General features: G+C 57.2%; 1 protein-coding gene across 1 annotated transcript; it reads right to left on the bottom strand.

Moving 5' to 3' along the window:
- Positions 1–1,498: 1,498 nt before the first annotated feature.
- RAC2 (Rac family small GTPase 2) lies at positions 1,499–15,881 on the bottom strand. Its single transcript, XM_080810600.1, has 7 exons — positions 15,718–15,881; positions 13,427–13,498; positions 7,078–7,195; positions 6,457–6,519; positions 5,895–6,054; positions 2,860–2,991; positions 1,499–2,244 (listed from the first exon to the last, which is right to left on the bottom strand). The coding sequence occupies exons 1-6, from the start codon at positions 15,750–15,752 to the stop codon at positions 2,861–2,863; spliced, it is 579 nt and encodes a 192-aa protein (XP_080666726.1). The 5' UTR covers positions 15,753–15,881; the 3' UTR covers positions 1,499–2,244; position 2,860.
- Positions 15,882–20,664: the final 4,783 nt, after the last annotated feature.

Below are 20,664 nucleotides of genomic sequence, written 5' to 3'. Positions count from 1 at the left end.
TGCCCACTGGGATGGGCTCCCGGGAAGAGATGGAGGGCAGAGCCCCCGGCCCCGCCCCTCCCCCCACCCTGCTTGCCCTCGACATGCAGGGACTTCCGAGGAACAGAGGAAATCATTCGAGGAAAAGAGGACCAGACCAGGGTGTGGAAGGGCGTGGATGAAAGAGGTCTCAAAGTGGCTTTGAGGAAATGAGAGTTCAGTCCCAGGGTGGAGGGGAGGAGAGAGGGAGGGGAGCGTGACCGGCCCCCGGGGCCCACCAGAAAGGGGCCCAGATTTATCTGGAGGCCCCAGGAGGGCTGGGAGCAAAAAAGGCTCTCCTCCGACTTTGGCCGACTGGAGGGGGCGCCTCAGGGCTTCTAAACAACAAACATATTCGGTGTGGGGTCTGTGTGTGCGTCATGCGTGTGTGGGTTTTTCACGGGGGTGGTTGGTTTCCAAGGAGAAGTAACCTTAAAAACATAAAGGCCTTGTCTGAGCTGAAACTGAGAAGCGCCACGGGGTTCCCCCCCCCCGCCCCCCCGCAACCCAGCCCCTTCCAGGAGGCCAGTGAGCTGGCGGGCCCCCTCCCAAACCTCAGGACATAGGGGGCAACCCTGGGGGAGCAGAAGGTAGAAACCCAAAGCATCTCGCTGGCTGGGAGTTGGGGGACTTCTGTGCTGTCAAGGGTGGGGTCTTAGATCTCTCTTTTTATTCCTTCCTTGCAGCCTCCCTAGAGGGTCAGCCCACGAGGGCAGGGACTCGTGCGCACCGCTGGACCCCGCACCTAGAACAGAGTGAGAAGGTGCTCAATAAATGTGCATTTTAGGCACGGCTGCCGCTGGGGTAGGGAGGAGTAATCATCCCCCGGCGCCAAAGGCCGACACTTGTAAAGGAGCAAACACTACGGTGGGACCTGCTCCACACCAGGTGTTGTTGGACTTGACGGATGAACTTAACTCCTTTCAACAGCCCCTCCTTCTCTCGTAAAGAAACTCGCCTTGGTTTAGTGCCTGCCGGACAGGCATTGCTTCCTTGCACCGCGGTGACACTTCCGTGAGCTCCAGCAGTAGAGGTTGGGGAGTTCTGACTGCCTGACACCCACAGCCCCACATTCCAGCAAAGTCTCACTCTTCATTTAGGAACAAACCCCTCTGTCCTAAAACGCAAGGTTTATGCCTCATTGCCTCCACTCCTTGCTCTAGCAGGGCGAGAGGTCCAGGCCTGGCCAATCAGAGCTCAGCAGCCCCCCACCCCCGGCGCCCTGACAAATATGATTGGTTGAGGTGGGGTCCAAGACGTGGGCTGGTCCAATCAGAGTAAACCTTATTTAGAACTTCACCTGGAGCCGAAACTTGCCTTTTTTTTTTTTTCTTCTTTAGCTAACTTTGAACCTGCAAGGATGCTCTGAGTATCACCTGCCAGAGAATGAACCAGACAGCGCAAGGCAGAGCAAAGAGGTACAGGAAAGCAAGCCCCGATGACATGCTTTGAGCCCCCTTGATCGAACTGCACCTGAAGTCATGATATTTCCAAATTTGGATCAATAGGTTTATTTTCTGCTTAAGCAGGTTGAATTAGGTTTTCCATTTGCAGTAGCAAAAGTCCTGACTGGCAGGGTCTGAAAGTTTCAAGACTCCTACAGGCAAATGTAGCTCTGTGAATGATGGAGAAAGACGAGCGACCAGAGGAGTCAGTGGGATCCCGGTTTTTGACCGGCTGTTGCAGGGACCCACTGACATACAAAGAATTTGATTTGATATTGTCCGGAAAAGGAGGGCTAAGGCCGCTGGAGCAAACTTCTGAGATACCCATTTTAGCTCAGTAGAAGGAGAACGTTCAGACAAGCAAGACCATCAATATTGGAGTAGCCACCTCAGGAGGGAATGAGAGACCCATCCCTGAAGGTATGCGAGTGGTGGCTGGCCACCAACCTGCCCGAAATTTCCAGAGGGGATTCGGGCATTTGGTGGGACTGGGGTCAAGGGGTAGATGCTGCCACGTGCAGCAGCTGGCGCTGACCACACTAATGGCTCCCTTCTGGCCCCTGCAAAGGCGGGAGAATGAAGGGATCAGGAGCGGAGCCTGCAAGTTCACAGCCTTCCAGCCCCCGGGGGCTTCCAGCCCGGAGAAGATGAGCAACCAATCTGCAGCCATCTGCTAAGAAACACCACAGGGAGGGGACAGCAGGACCAGCCGGGGTGCCGCTGGGCTTTGGGTGAGGACCCCGGAGGTCACAGCCATCTGGCTGGGAGGGCTGGGCGCCACCTGGAAAGGAGACATGCAGGGGGTAAGGACCTGAGGACAAGCAGAATCGCGGCCCCCTCATAGCTTTCCCCGCTCAAGGCTCACGGCCACCTCCCATCTTTTTGTTCAGGTTGGCCCTCCCATCAGCCCACCTTGCTCACCCACCACACCGAGGCCCCTCCATCATTCTTGTCCCACCTCTCCAGGCTGCCTCTGACCCACACGGGTCCCTCCTCCGCCCTAAGAGCCTCAGCTCCGTCTGCCCTGCCTCCACCCTTATGGGTGGGTGTTAGGTCTCCCTGGATCCACTGGGCTTTCCTGGGGGCAGGGGCCAAAGGCATCTTTCCATCCCTCTTCCCTCCTGCAGGGCTGGCAGAGTAGAAGCCTCATGGGACCCCTGCCATGGCTCTGGCTTTTTCTGACACACCTTCCTTCGGAGACCCGGGCTCCCTGCCAAGGAAGCTCAGGCAAACAGGGAAACTGAGGCCGCTTTGATACTCCCCCTTCCGTCTTGGCCTAAATGCCATCCCCTGCGAAACGGAAGGCCACAGAGCCATGGCAGGACGCCCCTTCCTGGCGGGAACCTGCTGTGTTCGGGTGGGGACGGTCACGGAGCAGGGAAGGAGGCCCTCTTACCCTACAGGATGCTGCAGGGACGCTTCTGTGGCCGCGCGGGCTGGGGGCACAGGACGGCCCGGATCGCCTCGTCAAAGACGGTCTTCAGGCCTCGCTGGGTGAGGGCCGAGCACTCCAGGTATTTTACAGAGTCTGGCGGGGGGGGGGGTTGCAGGGGGGCAGCAAGGAGGCAGAAGCCGAGGTCAGGGAGGGCCCTGGGCAGAAACCTCTCCCGAGCCACGCACTGCGCCAGGCCGTGGGGTCAGGGAACCACCGCCCCGCACCTCCGCTTCCTCGTGCCTGGATTAGGAAGCTGGACCTCAAAAGGAGAGGCCAAGACCCACAGGGGCAGGTCTGAAGTTTTCTTAGACATGGCAGCCCTTAATTTGTAGAAGGCAAACAGGAGTTTGGATACATTCCTGGGGGGAAAGGGGGCTCAAGTGACTGACTGAATCTCCCTCTGCCTCCGTTTCTTCTAGAAACTTCCCCAGGAGGCCTGAGGTGCTCGCCAGGACCTTCCAAATGTCATCTGATCATTCCTTAGCATCACCTCATTTTACAGATGAGGACACCAAGGTTCATAGGTGGGAAGTCATCTGTCCAAAGTCCCATGGTGGATGTTTCTCCTCTCCCTCGGGGTGGCTGGGGGCTGTCCGTGAGGGAACGGAATGAGAGCGCTTTCCCTCCCCCACCTGAGGGGACTGGCCTTCTCCCAGGTGACGGCTCAGGGCAGGAGCTGGGGGCCCAGACAGCCAGAAAGGCAGGCTGAGCCCCCACTCCAGGGGCAGCATTCCCTGACCTTCTGGAAGGAACCTCTGTGAGTTCCCATGAGCATTACAACACAGTTTCCCCGAAGTAAGGAATCACAAAACCCCTTCTTCAAGAGGGCTGGGGGCTGATTTCAGGGACAAGAGGAAAGAGAGGGGCAGGAAGGGGAACTTTGCCCCCATGCTGGGTTGTGCTCTTCTCTGGGGGAGGAAGCAGACAGACTCTGATGGGCACCTGTTCCCTGCCAAGCACTGGCCTGGGTACTTCCAAAAAACCATGTGAAGAAATACTTCCCCACTTACAGATGATTCCCCACTTACAGATGAACAAACAGGCCAAGAGAGGGGAAGCCTGGGTCCCAGAGACACACAGCTGGGGAGAGGGGAGCCAGGACTTCCGGAGGGGGCAGCCCCTGGAAGGAGGAAGCCCACGGATGACCTGGGGTTGGGAAGAAAGCAAAAGTGGGGCAGGGACAAAGAAGCTGAGGTTCAGAGAGCATGTCCCTTGCACAAAGTCATGTGCTGGGTGTCTCCCCTCTACTCGGGAGCACACTCCCACCAGGGAGCGTGGGCAGTGGTCCCAGGGCCTGGCTGGCAGGGACAGAGTGCCCTGGCTTCGGGCTGGGAGCCTCATCACCTTATAACATTCTGTGCATAGAAGGGTGTCCCTGGGCATCCGGCTATTGTCTCCCTGCAAGGGACCATAGTCTGTGTCCACTTCTTCCACACCTACCAAATGCCTCCTCCCTAGAACCAGCCACCCTCTTGCTCTTCTTGGCCCAGTGGTATCCAGATCAAGGGTCCTGAGTGGGGGTGCTGGGCTCCCTTTGGCTCTGCCTCTGACCACCCGACCACTCCCTTCAGTCTGTTTGGGCCTGAGCCTCCCATCTGTCTAAGACATGGTGACCTAGGACAGCTTGTCAAGCTGAGGCAGGCAGGGCCAAGGAGCTGCAGAGGACATGGTGGGGGACAGGCTAGGAGGTAGCTGCTGTCCCCCCACCCCCATCAGACCTGCAGCTCTCCTGGGCCTCCCCTTGGACCCAGACTGGTCCGAGTCAAGTTCAAAGTCACTGCCCCTGCCCCACCCACACTTGGGATCAGCTCCAGGAGGGATCGTCCAGGGACCAAGGCAGGATGCCTTGGGGGACCTTACAGAGGAGAAAGCACCTTCGGGGATCACACGGGCCAGCTGGTATGAATGGAGAAACTGAGGCCCAGAGGGGGGACCCACTTTCCTGAGGTCACACACACTATCAGTGCTAGAGCCAGGACCAACATCCAGGCTTCCAGCCCCCTTCTCCTTGCCCCAAAGAACATGCTTTAGAAGGGGATGGGTCACATGCAGGCTAGAGAGTCAGACCCCCAGGGCAAAAGGAGTTGGGGGATGGGCTGCTCAGAGAACAAGAGAAGGCAAGGGTACAACCCCCGCATCTTTCCCTGCTGGAAAGCCAGTAGGCTGAGGAGCCAAGGACCCCAGGGTGGGGCTCAGGACCCAAGGCTTAAGAGGCAGCCCAAGATCCCTTGAGGGAGATGGCCATGTTGCCGGACTAGTCACAGGAAAGGGGAGGTGACAGCTGCGGTTTCTCTTCCTGTAGAGATGTGAGTCCCCAGAGCCCTCCCACTTCCGGCGGAAGGAAGAGCGGTGGGGCTGAGGCAGGGCTGGGGCGGGGAGACCCTACCTACTCAGGGGCCAAATCCTGGGCCCGCCAGGACGCTGTGGTGAGGCAGAATGCCCCGGGCCGGGGTGGGGGGGTTCACTGCTCATGGGGGTCAAACCCAGCTGGGGACACCAGGTTCTAGGGCAGGTGTCCCATCCCCAGGCTGCAGGCAGGTCAGGACTGGACCTGGGACAGCAGGTGCAGGCACCGGGAGAGAGGCCAGACCCCCCAGTTACAGCCTCCCTGGGGCGGGCAGCTCAGAGTCCCCACGAGGAAGCCCCCAAACCAGCAATTTGCTATCTTGTGTTCAAATTCCAGTTCTGTCATCCCCTGGCTGTGTGACCTGGAGAAGTCACTTTACTTCTCTGGCCCAGGGATCAGGAGGCAAAGAGCAGCTGGGCTGAGGAGGGGGGCTGGGGAAAGGGAGGTGAGAAGGAGGCAGCAGGGAAGTCATCCTTCAAACCTAAGGCAGAGGCACGTCCTCCAGGAAGCCTTCCTGGATAACCCGAGCTTGACTTGGCTGCTCGTGCTCAGAGCAGCCACAGCACATGTCACTGTGTGCCTGCTTCTGTCAGCTCCAAGGCACTTCTCCCAGCCAGCCAGCTCCCCTCTCCGAGCCCGAGCCCCGTACCGATCTCCTTGGCCAGGGCCAGACCCTGCGGGTAGGTAATGGGCGCCAGTTTCTTCTCCTTCAGCCTCTCAATGGTGTCCTTGTCATCCCGCAGATCCAGCTTGGTGCCCACCAGGATGATGGGTGTGCTGGGACAATGGTGTCGCACCTCGGGGAACCACTGGGCAGGCGGTGGGGGGGGGTGGCCGAGGGGGCATGGGCGTGGGAACAAGAGGGGCGCCAAGTGTGAGAAGAGATGAGGGGGCACGAGAGGGTGAGGAGAGGAGGCATGAGGTGGTCCAGGGTGGGGGGGATGTGGTTACAGGAAAAGAAGAAGCGAGATTCACGAGAGATAAAAGGCAGGCAGAGGTTGTGTGCAGAGGAGAGAGGAGACATGGTTATAGAGTGTGGGGAGGAAAGCTAACGACCCCAGCCCCCTCTGAGTCTCACCCACGGAGTCCCCAGCGCTGTCCCCCAGCCCTGGTTGGCCCTGGGAACGCTCTCTGCCCACGCCCCCTGCAGCCCCTCCCTCCCTCAGGGTCACCTGCCCCAAGCCCCCAAGGTCCCGCTCTGTGCTGCTCACCTTGGCCCGGACGTTCTCATAGGAGGCAGGGCTGACAAGGGAGAAGCAGATGAGGAAGACGTCCTGGGGACAGAGCGGGCAACGGTCACCCAGAGAGGAGGCCTAGAGGCATCCCAGCCCGGCCCTTCCACACCTGGGCAGCCCCTGAGCTGTTTATCCAACCCTTCCGAAAAGCCTGTCCCAAGTGGTGAATCCTCAGGGGACCCTCTACAGGCAGTGTGGCTACGACCCCATTCTACAGATGGGGAAAGTGAGATCAAGAGCTTGCCTCCAGAACCCGTACTCCTCACCAGGCGCTCACTACCTGTCATCTGGTCGCCATCCTGGAAGGAACACCAAGGATGCCAGGGCTGAGCAGTCACAGAGCCGCCTGCAAGCTTGCCCCCCATCTCTCCTCCCCTCCCCAGAACCCCTGGGACTCAGAGTCCTGGGCTCCCTATGGAGGCCCCATCCAGGTTCTGCTTGGGGAGCCAGGGGATGCCAGAGCCCATAGAGGCAGAGGGGCTGGAGAGACGGGCACAGTGAGAGCAGGGGGACTGAAGGAGGGCAGGGAGGCCATGGGGGCCACTGGCCCTAGGGCATCGTCCCCAGCCGGAGCAGACTGAGCTCAGGGCAGCTCACCGTCTGTGGGTAGGAGAGTGGCCGGAGGCGATCGTAGTCCTCCTGCCCGGCCGTGTCCCATAGCCCCAGGTTCACGGGCTTGCTGTCCACCATCACATTGGCTGAATAGTTGTCGAACCTGTGGGGGGACAGAAGAGTCAGTTTCCATTCCCAGAGCGCAGGCCTGCGGTCAGCCTCGCATCACTCCGTGAGGAGGCTGAGACCCAGGCAGGGGTGGCCACAGGCAATCACACAGCGCTGGGCCCTTGGCTTTTCTTTCCTTTTTTTCCTTACTGATTCATTACATTAAAAAAATTTTTTTTTAAGATTTTATTTATTTATTTGACAGACAGAGATCACAAGTAGGAGGAGAGGCAGGCAGAGAGAGGGGGAAGCAGGCTCCCTGCTGAGCAGAGAGCCCGATATGGGGAAAACCTCCAGGCCACCTCCTTCCCTGTCCCTCACCTGGAAAGAGCTCATTGTTTCCTCCCTCTTTATCTTGACTGAAATAGGCTGTTAGGGTGTCTCTGTCTTGCCAGGGGCCCTGGGCTCCAAGAGGGCAGGGCCTGTGCCTTTTTCCTCTCTAGTCTCAGGCCTGGCACCCAGTGAGTGGATTGGAATTAAAGCAAACCGAACTGAAGCCCTTGGAATGCCACCTCCTCCAGGAAGCCCTCCCAGAATGCTGCTCAGTGACAGGCTGAAGAAGCCCTAATGTTTCAGAGTGACTCCAAAGACACCTGTTCTGAGAAAGACACACACACACACACAAAAGTGGGCAGCCTGGCATTTTAACACACCATGCTTATTCATCCGTGGAGCATTCCAGTCACCTCTCAGTTCCGTAGATGACCCGTTCCCCGCTGCCTGGAAGTTCTTACAGACACTCCTCCTCTGACTTCCCACTCTTCTTCCTCCCTCACTCCTCCTCCCTGGGCCCGGCTGACTCTTACTCACCCGCCTCTAGCCTCATCTCCAGGTCACCTCCTCTAGGAAGCTTTTCCTGGCCCCCAGTCAGTCCAGCCCCAAGCCAGCAATCTTTGCGCCAAAAGCAGGTGCCGTGCCTGGCTTGCTCCTCACGGTGCCCTGAGGCTAGCACAGTATAAGGCACACAGTAGGTGCTCCCTCTACTGACTCTGGGTACCATCCACACTGCCGGGGGATGTCAGGAAGAAGCCACTATCCAGGGAGACACTGCAGGGCACGATAGGAAAAGAAGGGCCTGGGTTGTCCTTGGCTTCGGTCAGGAACATCCCTTTGGGACACAGTTACAGGGTTGGGACACTCTTCTCTCTAATGTCCAGCCTGAAATTCTGATGCCCAAAAGCCTCCCAAGATTCTTTGAGCCAAAGGCCTGTGTCTTCTTGGAGCCATCCCCATGGTCTCAGGGGGCATGGCAGTGGGAAAGAGCGGGGTCCTGGGACCTCGGAGCAGCACTAAGTACCAGATCTCGGGCCTGGAAGAAAGCTAGGGACCTTTTTCTGTTAGGTCTTGAAGTCCCAGGTAACCTCAAGTTACTCCCATCAGACAGATGGGGAAACTGAGGCCTCAAGATGTCAAGTAACTTTTCCAAAGCCAACCATCTCATAAGCATAGGAGCTGGGATTCGAGCCTTGCTCCTTCTGTGACCTCTGTTAGTGAGCAAGGGGCCAGGGGTGGGGTTGATTTCCCCAGGGACAGTCACCCAGAACTAGGAAGGACCAGAGTTCCTTGTGAAGCCTCTTTCTGGCTGTGTGACCCTGGGTGAGTCACCTACCTTCTCTGAGCCTCACTTTCTTCAATGTGAAAAAAAATAAGTCCTTTCTCTTAGGGCCATTAGGAGGATCCGAAGAGACAGAGGACAGTCAGGTCACCCCCCGGGGAGGTGCTAAGCTGCTGAGTGATCCCATTTCCAATGTCCTCACACATTCCCGCTTGTCCCTCCCCAGAGGCCCGGCCGCCAGAGGCCAGGGGATCGCTGTAGGCATGCAGCAGGGATCCACGATCCTCCGGTCCCCCTTACTTGAGACTCAGGGGCGGCCGGACCAGAGGAACCTTACACTACCACTCTGGCCAGCCCCATTGCTTTTTCCAGATGAGGAAACAGGCCTACAGACAGGAAGGCACTTGCCCAAGATCTCATAGTCAGTTGGCGGTGACCAGGACTAAGTAAGTCCTGTTCCCCAATTCAGAAAATCCCACAGGGTAAACATGGGGGCTATTTTGTGGCTGGAGAGGCGGGGGTTCGAGCCTGGGCGTGGAGCTTCCCTGAGCTGTGGGAAGACAGAGAACTCACATTTGCTGAACACTCAGGGCTGTCAATGACCATTCCAGGCCCTTCCTACTTAGACCACTTCAGTGGACCCAGGGAGCGGTTACCGCACTTGTTCCCATGCTACCCATGAGGGCACAGACTCAGGAATAGGAAGAGACCTGCCCGCGGTGACACAGATGGTGTGTGTTCACCTGGAGTCCGTGCAGACCTCTTCTGCATTCTCAGGGCTGCAGGCCCAGCCCTGACCCTGGAATGGAGTGGAGCGGGGGATTGGGGAGGTGGGGGAAGGGAGCTCAGCACACAGCATCACCTGACCCCCACCCAAGCCCACCCCCAGAAAAGAAGAAGGTGTACTCAAGGAACCCAGAGATCAGAGGGCATGTATGGCTGGTGACATGGGGACCAGAGAGGAGTGACCAGGTCAGGCGGGGCGTGGACCCCTCTTGGGACTCAAGTCTCGGTCCTCAGGCCAACAGGGCATGGCGGAGAGGCTTGGTCAGGCGGGGCTGTGGGAGTGGGTGATGTGTGATCACATCTGCACTTAGAAAAGGCTCCTCTTGGGGCACCTGGGTGGCTCAGTTGGTTAAGCGACTGCCTTCGGCTCAGGTCATGATCCCAGAGTCCTAGGATCGAGTCCCACATCGGGCTCCCAGGTCCATGGGGAGTCTGCTTCTCCCTCTGACCTCCCCTCTCATGCTCTTTCACTCTCTCTCACTCTCTCTCTCTCAAATAAATAAATAAAATCTAAAATAAAATCTTTAAAAAAAATAAAAGGCTCCTCTTGGCCACTGGGTGGAGAAGCCTGGAAGGAGGATCAGAGGGGAAGCTGGGGGGCCAGTGGAAGGCTTATAGAGCCGGCAGTGAGATAGGAGAGAGGAGGGTGGCTGGGGGAGGTGGAGGGTGTCCCAGGCGAGGCACAAGGTGCTGCCCGTGGTGGCAGGAGGACAGGCGAGGGGCAGTGAGTGCCCAGCGGAAGACTCTGGGTGTCCACATCCATGGAATTCCAGGCTTGACTGGTCAGGAGGCGAAATGCAGGTGAAAACTGAGTACTGGCCAATGGGACCTAAATTAACTGTGTGGTTTTCCTTCCTACCAGCCGAGCCGTCTGCTGGTGGCTGAGTTCTGGCACCTTCTCAGAGCCGACCAGAGCTCCCAGTCACCCCAGAGCACCAGTGACATGCTTGATCTGTTCTAGAAGCTGGTGTGATAGCCGTGAATGGGACAGACTAGGGCCCTGTCCTCCCGGAGCCAGCAGGGGAAGTCAGATCAGGAAGGGCCGTAGAGAACATCAAGCAGTGGGGTGGGGTGGGGTTGGGGGGGGTGGCCTGGGTGGAGGGAGGGACCCCTTGAGACAGGGGGTCAGGGAGCTGATCCCTGAGCAGGGAACTGAGTGATGGCAAGGAGGAGGACAGGGGTGTGGGGGAGGCTAGTGGGATCCACAAGGAAACCCAAGGGTCTGGAGTGAGTGGGTAAGGGTGGGGGCTGTGGTAGGAGAGGAGGCTGGGGGTGTGGGGCAGGTGCCATTCAGGGACTCACACGGCAGGAGGGGAGACGGTATCAAATGTGAAAGGGGGGCCGTGGGAGGGGGTTTAGGTCTGGGCACAGCTGCATCTAATTTTCACTTTTGAAAACTCATCTGGGCTTCCTTTTGAGAACGGTTGTAAGGGGGAGACATGGGTGGGGGAGAGCCCCTATGTCACAGGCAGGCAAGCGCAGGGTCCTCCTGCCGTGTTCTGGTATCCCCAATACCCTGCACAAGATCGGCTTCTGTCTTCCCCTCTGTGGCATGGGGGTTTGACCCTGAGCTGTTAATCCCCCACCCCTGGCAAGGAGCTGAGCGCAGCTCACCTGCTTATCTGATCGTGAGCTGGCCTGCGTGCCTCCCAGGCCCAGCAAACCCTCCCAGCTCCAGCAAACTCTTCAGGCCCCAGCAAACCCTCCTGGGCCCCAGCAAACCCTCTTGGCCCCAGCAAACTCTCCAGCCCCAGAAACACCCCCCACCAGCCGCAGCAAACCCTCCCAGCCCCAGCAAAACCTCCCCAGAAAACCCTCCGGGGCCCGAACCCCAGCAGCTCTCCCCATCTTATCTCTGTGCCAGAGATCTCCTGTTTTCCCCAACTCCGCTCTCACCAGTGGCCCCCACCTCCCAATGTCAAGAGTTCTGTGTGACTTATCTCCCCTTCCCTGTACCACTATAGCGGGAAGCCCTTGGAGGGCTCGTCCAGAGCTGAACAACTCTGTCCAGGACCACATAGGAAGGGGACAAGCAGGACTGGCACATCTTTGCAGGAGCTGAGGCAAAACGAAAATGCAAGATCCCTTGTGCAAAGGCCAAGAATTTCAAGATGGTCCTAAGTGTCAGACCCAACTCCCCAGAGTCCTGAAAGACAGACCTTGCCTGGCTCATTCTGTCTGGCCTGCAAGGGTGGTGTCCTGAGGCCACCAGGGACCACCAAGGGCCAGGGTTCTCCAAGATGTTAGGAACAATTGGGTCCAGCCTGGCCTCTGCTCCTCTCCCTGTCTTGCACCAGAGAACACGCCCGTCATCTCCCTGCCCAGGGGAGGCGCCCCGGCAGTGAGCCTGGGGTTGCCCAGCCCAGCCTTGCCCCTATAAAAAGGGAAACTGAGCCTCTAAGAGGGGAAGTGACTGGTCTAAGGTCCTTCAGCAAACAGGACCCCAGCCCAGCTGGGACAGGCAGAGGCAGGACAGCAGGCAGCCAGTGCAGGGTCGGTGACAGTGACCTTGTGCAGAAGCTGCCTTTCCTCTGGCCTAGAGCCAGCCCTCTGTCAGCGTTAGGAGGTGACTGACGGCCCAGGGGCAAACAGGACAGGTGCGGAATGGGACGAGCGCCATCACCAGGCCGCCTGGGGACCTGGGAGCCATGCTGGGGCAAAAATCAGTTTTCCAGTCTCCCTTCCTGGGTTTCTTTGCCCTGTCCTGTCTGTCTGCCTTCCTCTGGCCCAGGCCGGGGTGCCGGTCAGGGTCCTGGGGGTCAGGAGGCCCCTTGGCTGCCGTGGGCCTCAGTTCCCCCATGGGCGGCCTGGGTGGAGTGCCACCTCTTACGAGACTCAAGTAAAGGCACACGTGTGATGTTCCCTGCAGGGGCCAGCACAGGGCCGGCCCCCAGCGGCTGGAGGCTAGACCGTCTCGGGGCCTCTCCATGAATTAGAGTCAACTCAAAACACGTCCAGTGGGTATAAGACCATGCGTAGATCACGGCGTGCCTGAGACACCGAACTGAGCTGACGGGGTGACCCAAGGGAACTGGCTGAGCCTTCCCACCCACAGAGACTCATGGTCACGAGAAAGATCCGATCAAGTCCCTCTGGGGAGTGAGAGGGCTGTGGGGCTGGGTGAGAAAGTCTCCCGGGGGAGGGGCCCTGCAGCTGGCCTGGAGGTCTGAGACGCATGTGAAGGAAAGGCACTCCAGGCAGAGCAAACCGCTCGAGCAAAGGCCCTGAGGTGGAAATGCCCAAGGAGTGTTTGGCGGGGACAAGCAGACGGAATGTGAGGCAACGTGGGGGCAGCGATGCTGGAAGGGAAGGTTGGGAGAAGCCGGGAGACTTGAATGTCGCACTGGGGTTGGGGATGCTGTCCTGTGAGCAAGGGGGCTGCCGAGGGCCGGTGCTTCCCCATGTACTTCCCTCCCGAGGCTGCCACCCACATGGCATCCAATAACAGCCTTGCCTCCACCCTCGACAAGAGGGCAGGGCCTCCCGCTGGCCTCCAGATGGCACTGCCCTCTCCCGTTTAAGTCCTGCTGTCTGCTCCGTGGTGTCGAGGCCAGGGACAGCTTCCTCCTCCTCCACCAGCCCACGCTCCCCTCCACTTCTCAGCCCTGCGTCCCCCCTTTGCCCACACCACACCCAGCTGGGAGGCCGCCCATCCTGCCTCACCAGCCCTGTCTTTCCTGCTCTGAGGGCCTCGGCACTGGTCCGCACTGCCCCCCTCAACATTGCTCACTGCCTCCGATGGGGTCGTCAGGCAGCTCTGCCAGGTGGGGACCCCCCTCCAAGGCCCCACCCAGGGCCCAGCCCACAGGAAGCGCCTGACAAGGGGGTGGGCTTGGTGATGCGTGTCTCCCCATCCTCCCGGCTCCCGCCCCCTGCAGGACTCACACGGTGGGGATGTACTCTCCGGGGAAGGCGTTGGTGGTATAGCTGATGAGAAGGCAGGTCTTGCCCACGGCTCTGAAAGACAGGAGGTTCGAGGAGACGGTGGTCATGGGCCCTGCCCAGGACACTGGGAGGTTTCCAGGTCCCCTAGCCCAGCCCTCAGGGAAGACCCGGCCCCACCTCTCTGGGCCTCAGTCTCCCCATCTGAGAATGCCAAGATCAGCGGTCCCAAGCCTGAGTCACAAGGGTCATCCAGGCTATTTGTTAAAGGGCAGGCTTCAGGGTCCTGCCTCAGAGATTCTGAGCCGTGGTGTGGGACAGGACTGGGAATCTGTATTTTTAACAAGCTTTCCCAGGTGACACTGACATGGGACAGACAGTTAAGAGCAGGGGTTACCTGGGAGCCCACTGAACTGGACAATGCCGCGGGGCCCTGGTGCCTGACCAGCCCTCTGCCATCACACGCCTGGGTTCCAGATCCCAGCTCCACCACCTCCCAGGGGCACGGCCTTGGGCAAGGCACTTAATCTCCCTAGGCCTCAGTTTCCCCATCTTGAACATAGGGATACGAGGCGTTTCTCCTCCTAGGAGTGTGCTGCATTGTAAATCAGGTGAAGGCCATGGAAGAAGCGAGCACCGCGTCTGGCAGAGCATAGCTGCTAGTTAACATCAGGGAGAGCCTGTCCCTCCCTCCTCTTTCCCTCCCACCTCTCCAGAGAGAGCAGCCGTTAAGAGCACGGACTTTTGAAGTCAGAGAGACTTGGCCTCACATCCCATGAGGTCTTGGGCAAATTACTTAACGTCTCTGAGCCTCAGTTTTCCCACCTGGAAAATGGGCCTAATATTAGGTTGGTGGGAAGACCAGATAGAAGGGGTGTGACTGAGTCCAGTGCCTGACGCATAGTAAGTGCTAGGGACTGCGCTGGCTTCCCCGGGGTCTGCAGGTCGCTGGGGCTGGGAGGGGGCACGGGGAGTGCAGGGCAAGTCTAACAACCAAAGGGGCAGCCCTGGGCCTTCCAGCCCCGCTCCTGTGTTGGTCACTTCCTGTTCTGAGGACGCCGGCCACCTTCTCCCCGCCACTGCCCTGCCCAGAGCTTGCCACCAAGGTGACTTTGAATGACTGGGACGTTGGCTTCTGCCCTCCCCTCCTCGGATCAGATACAAAGCGGAAGTGAGCAGGGCCCGGCCGGCGGGCAGATAAGGCCAGGCCGGTGCGTCGGAATCAGCTGAGGCTGATAAAGGGACCCGCTCTCAGGAGACCTATCGGAGCCGAACGAAGTTCGTCTGTCATGTCAGGGCCACTTGACCCAGGCCAGAAAAGATCTGAGTCTCTCCAAGCCTCAGGCTGCCCCTCTGTAGAATGGGAGCGTTGGAATGAAGGTCTGCCAGCTAGAGATGCTGGGGTTTGCTGGATTGGACTCCCGGGGAACCCCAGGAGGCACCTGTGGGCTGTGGCCTGAGACACCGTGGAAGGCTAGCACCGGAGACCGGCAGATCTGGCATCTTAGACCTTGTTAGAAAGAGGCCCACGGGGACATGACAACCCGAGGTCGCTGTGCTCCCACAGCCCAGAAGACCCCTCAGCCCAGCCTAGCCCGCACAGACCCTCCTAGTCACCCTCCTATCACTTCTTCCCTCCACTTTCCCTTTATGCCCCCTCCCCCTCCTGCTTCTCACCCACATCCCCCACACATCCTCCCCAGCCAGGCAGTCTTGGGGGGGCGGTGGAGAGCCAGGCAGGGAGGAGAGGTGGAGGTTAATAGTTATTGAGCACACTATGCCCAGCACAGCCACTCAAAATAGGTCAGGTGACCCCACATCAATCCCGGGGGCGTGGTCTCTTCCCAGATGGATGAACAGAGGTTCAGAGAGGCTCTGTGGCTTGGCCAAAGACACACAGCCATGCAAGCCAGATACTAGAGCCCAGATCAGCCTGAGGACAAAGGCCAGAATCTTGGCTCTCCACCCCTGCACCTGCATCCGCAGAGTTGAAGACCAGTCCCATAAGAGACGTGCTCCAGATCTCAGGGTGCAGAAGAGGGGCCCCAGGCACCTCCACCCTCCATCCTGTGCCCTCCACCCACCTCCACCCGAGCAGCTTCCGGAATGAAGCAGGCAAAGAGAGTGAAACTGTCTTCTGCCCACCTCGGGGGCTCTCTCTGCGTCCCGGGACAAGAAGGGAGCAGCTCCTCCCGGCTACCTCCCAGGGACTCCTATTTGGGCAGGACAGGCGGGTCTCAGGGTACCCCAGTCGAGAGCCTCAGCCAGGTGAGGAAGTTCAGCCAGGTACCTACCCATCTCCCACCACCACACACTTGATGGCCTGCATCGTGTCCGGGGCCTGGGAGGCAGCGCTGGTGACAGCTCAGGGCACAGAGGGTTTCTGCGGGCTCCAGGGGTTGGGAGAGCCTGGCAAGGCGCCCCGGCAGAGGAGCAGCCGCAGCAGGACAGGAGGCAGGAGGAAGCGGAAGTGGAACTTACCCAAGCTGCTGCCCCAACAACCGTTTGCAGAAGGCGGAGCGTGCGGTCTGGCAGAACAACTCGGGGCCCCTCAGGTGCTGGGCTGGGGCACCCGCGGGAGACCTGGGTACCCTCCGGGCTGGGGTGTCACTTCTTGCGCATGGGGCCAGGCCAGAGCTGCTCTCCAAAGACTTCAGGCTTCCAGGAATTCAATGGATCACAATTCTAAATGTTAAGCATTTAATGAGTGCCTACTGTATGCCGGGCATAATATCAGGCGCTGGTGAGTTCTGCCTTGCAAAAGGTACAACTGATCCCTGGGAAAGATGCCAGCTGACACGTGTGTCCATAAAACAAGGCAGGAAGCGATGGGGTCACGGGGGATCTCCAGAGAGGACCTCAGAGGGGACCTCAGAGCTACACAGAGGGAGAGCTGGGGCCCATGAGCGTTTGAGCCAGCACCCAAAAGCTGGTGCCAGAGAGAGGGCACTCCAGGTGAGGGGATTGCGTGAGCAAGACACAAGGCTCCCCCCAAGCAGGTGCAAGGATGGGGATCCTGGAGTGTGGAAGGATGGGAGAGGCAGGGAGGTGGAGGGCAAGTGGGGGGGCAGGTGGGGGGGCCCGCAGAGGGAGAAGGGGAAATAAAAGGGAAGTGATGGGCGGTGCTCCGCGTGAGCCAGTCCCACGCTGGAGGCAGCCTGGGGGGACCAGGCACCCCAGGCTGAGGCCCCGCAGCGCATCTTAAGGATGGACAAATGGAGGATCCAAGGAGACAGCTGACTCACTAGGACCACCCGGCTTGAAATCAAACCCAGGGCCAGGTGACTCCAAGTTCTTCTGGCACCTCAGCTGCTGAGGGGACAAAGCCTGGGTTCTGCAGCTCATGGGAGGGTCAGTGCCCTCCCCCTTAGCCATGAGTCGACTTGGGATCTGAGCAGCACAGCCTCTCCCTGTGGCCTCTGAGTTCACCTGGCTCCTACCGTTCCTTTTGCCACTGTTCCCACACCCAAGTGAAAAAAGAAGCAGAGCCAGTGGTCAGCCAGGTTGGACTGTCACTTAGGACGAACCAGGAAACCCCGGGACAGTGGCCAGCTCCAATAGGTGGCCAGTCAGTGATCAAAACCAGCCAACAAACTTGGGTCTTTCCCCTCTCCTTTGCATAAACTGAGCTGAGACGGTGGGAAACCCTTCAGGGTGATCAGACCGGGTCAGGAAGGCCAGTGGCCCCAACCCCCTCCATGACCCACCATGGGCTTCCTCCCTCACAAACCCCCTAAGGACTTTCTTCTGGGTGCCCCGCTGTACCGACCTTCTTTGTCCCATCCACTGCTCGTCCCTAGAGCAACCCCCGTTGACCTAAACAACAACAGCAAAACCCAAATGCGATTTGATATCCTGGATTGGATCTTGCAACAGAAAAAGAACATTAGTGGGGAAAGTGGGAAAATCCAAATCAAGTCTGAAATTGAGTTGACAATATTGTCCCAATGTTCATTTCTTAGTTTTGACAAAGGTACTGTGGTTATATAAGTGAGGTTGATGTAAGGGGAAACTGGGTGAAGGTTAGAGGTGAATTCTCTTACTATCTTTGTGATTTTTCTGTAAATCTAAAATTGTTCCAGAACGAAATGTTTATTTTTTAAAAAAGAAAAGAAAAAAAAAAAGAAGAAGAAGAAGAATGCACCTCTTTGGGAAGACATGGTATGACTTGGGAAGGGTAATATGTACGGGTTTTATCCCCTGTTCTCTCCTCTAGGGCGGGACTTCCTTTTGCAGTGAACAACCTGCCCGACCATACAGGGCCCTAGTGGCCCTCCAGGCTGAGAAAGCCACTTCTCCAGATAACCCAAGCAAAATCCTCCCTGACTTTAGGCCATCAGACTCCCTCCTTCATTCTGCACGCCTCCGATGATCCGCCACTTGCATACCTAGCACTGGGTTTGCTACTTCAGGGAACAAAAACACAGATTAGAAAGCCGGCCCCAAAGAACTCGCGCTTCACTGTGAGCGACCCAGGTGCCCTGAAACCTCTCTCCTGGAATGTCCCCATCTGCAGGCAGCCCGCGGGCTATGTGGACGGGCCAGGCTTGGCAGAGGAACAAGATGGGAAGTGAGCAGCCTGGACGGCAGCATCCAGGTGGCCGCAGGACTGGAAGGACAGTGGCCACCGCTGTGTGCTTCCAGCATGACATTCGCAGCTCTGAGTACATGACTGGAGGGGGTGCTGTTGTGCCCCCGCTTTATAGATGAGGAAACCAAGGCACAGAGAGGCTCCCTGACTTGCCCAGAAGGACACACTTGTGGCCACTACACTGGAGATGAATTAAAGTTCTCCTTATATAGGTTCTCCTTCCTTTCACAGATAGGGAAACTGAGGCCCAGTCCTTGTGACCAAGACAATGATGCCGCAGTCCTGGCCTCCTTGCCAATCCTCCCCACTTTATCTTTTTTCTTCTTTTTGAAGGGTCCATCTTGAGATGTAGTTTACATTCAATAAGCAGATCCATTTAAAGTGTACGGTTCCATTCATTTTGATGGATCTATACACCCATGAACCCTTCGCCATGATCAAGGATCATGGATCAAGATACAAAATATCACGAACACTTCCATCACTGTGAGAAGCTCCTTCCCTCCCCTCACCACACACAGAAGCTCTGATGTGCTTTCTGTCATTCTACATTACTTGGCATTTTCTAGAATTTCACAGAAATGGAAACATGCAGTACGGACCCTCTGCAGAAGGCTTCTTCCATTCAGCATGTTTTGGAGACACAGCCGTGTTGCTGCCTGAGCCGGGCTCGTCCCCTCTCCCCAGCGGGCTGGCTCCCGAACGGGAATGTGTCACCGTGTGGTTACTCATTCAGTCCTGTCCTCTTTTAACCACACTGAATCACAGAACCGCGGGGCCTCTGGGCATGCATGCAGAGATCACCAAGGCCATGTTTACCCAACCCCGCCCTTGCACTACTAGTATCCAGTGCTTGGTTCCACAGAGCAGCCATCCAGGCCCTGCTCACATACCTCCAGTGACGGGGAGCTCATTGCCTTAGGAGACAGTATCTTCCATCCTCCGGCACCTGGGACTGTTACAAAACCCTTGTTCATTTCAGCCCCAATCCACCTCCCTAGACTGTCCTCCCAGAGGTCCCCTTACTCAGGCCACTCAGATCTGGGCACTCCCTCCTTCTTATCACAAACCTGAGGATTTGTGTTGGTAAATGTTTAAACTTCTACTTCTAGTTGGGTTATTTTCGCTGGGATGTAACCTTGCATGGTATGAATGTATCAGAATGTACTTATCCCATCTCCTATGGATGGATAGGAGTGAGGTTTGCCAAACTTGCTTTACAAACAGCTCTGCTATGATACGTGCGGACCCCCGGGAGTGGTGGGTGAGGTTTCTCTAAAACGGAGCCCCAGAGCTGGAGGCCCTGTACATCTTTTCTTTCAATAGAGTGAGGAGTCATGCTTCAGGAGTGCTCGGGGTCCACATTCTCGGCCACACTTGGCCTTGTAGGCCTTACATTTTGGTCAACCTCATGGATGTGAACCACCATCTCATTGTGGGTTTTTTTAGGGGGGGGAAGGGTTAGATTTATTTACTTAATTAATTTTTAAATATTTCTTTTTTAAATTTATTTGACACAGAGAGAGAGAGCACAAGCAGGGAGAACAGGAGGCCGAGGGAGGGAGAGATGCGGACTCCTTACTGAGCAGGGAGCCCGATGCAGGATTCCATCCCAGGACCCTGGGATCACGACCTGAGCCGAAGGCAGATGCTTAACCAACTGAGCCACCAGGCGCCCCTCTCATTGTGGTTTTAATTTATACTCATTTACTTCTGGTCCCATTGAGCATTTTTGCAAGTGTTTATTGGCTGTGTGTGTTTCCTGTTCCCTAAATTGCCTCTTCATATTTTTTGGTCCATTCTTTTATATTTATTTGGGGAAGTTCTTTGTATACTCTGATTTCCAAATTTACATTGCTATATGCATTACATGTCTTTTTTCCAGTGTTTGGGGTGTCATCTCATCAGTTGTGGCTTTTAATAGTTTTTATTTAAATGTAGCCTCATATAAACTTCTTCCCTGGTGATGTTGTTTTTGGACTGAGTCATAAGAAATCCTACCCTACACCCCCTATTTCATAAAGATGTTCTCCTATGTTTTCTTCTAAAGCTTTTAAAGTTTTGGGGCACCTGGGTGGCTCAGTCATTAGGCATCTGCCTTTGGCTCAGGTCACGATCTCAGGGTCCCGGGATTGAGCCCCACGCCAGGCTCCCTGGCTCAGCGGGGAGCCTCCATTTCCCTCTGCCCCTCTCCCATCGTTCTCTCTCTCTCTCTCTCATTTTCAAATTTTAAAAGATTTTATTTATTTATCTGACAGAGAAAGACAAAGCAGGAGAGGGAACACAAGCAGGGGGACTAGGAAAGGGAAAGCAGGCTTCCCACGGAGCTGGGAGCCTGATGCGAGGGGCTCAATGCAGGGCTTGATGCAGGGCTTGATGCAGGGCTCGATCCCAGGATGCCGGGATCATGACCTGAGCCAAAGGCAGACGCTTAACACCTGAGCCACCCAGGTGCCCTCAAATAAATGAAATCCTGAAAAAATATAAAGCTCTTTTGCTCTTCATGTTAAGGCTTTACACACTTGGGGTGGATTCTAGGATATGGTGAGATACGGAGTTAATTTTGTCTTTTCCATCAACTGCTCTGGCACGATGCACCGAGGCATCCTGTGTGCCTTTCCCCAGTGAGCCGCAGCCCGCCCACCTGTCC

This window comes from Martes martes, assembly GCF_963455335.1.
Source record: "Martes martes genome assembly, chromosome: 8".
Lineage (NCBI taxonomy): Eukaryota > Metazoa > Chordata > Mammalia > Carnivora > Mustelidae > Martes > Martes martes.
Note: the sequence above shows the minus strand (reverse complement) of the source record. Positions and strands in the feature narration are given on the sequence as shown.

Bases quoted from the DNA above. Each gene is read 5' to 3' on its own strand.
- RAC2 (XM_080810600.1), bottom strand. From the start codon at position 15,752: ATGCAGGCCATCAAGTGTGTGGTGGTGGGAGATGG. The intron at 13,499-15,717 runs GTAGGTACCTGG...CCTGTCTTTCAG, and splicing joins TGTGTGGTGGTGGGAGATGG to AGCCGTGGGCAAGACCTGCC. The intron at 7,196-13,426 runs GTGAGTCCTGCA...GTCCCCCCACAG, and splicing joins GGAGAGTACATCCCCACCGT to GTTCGACAACTATTCAGCCA.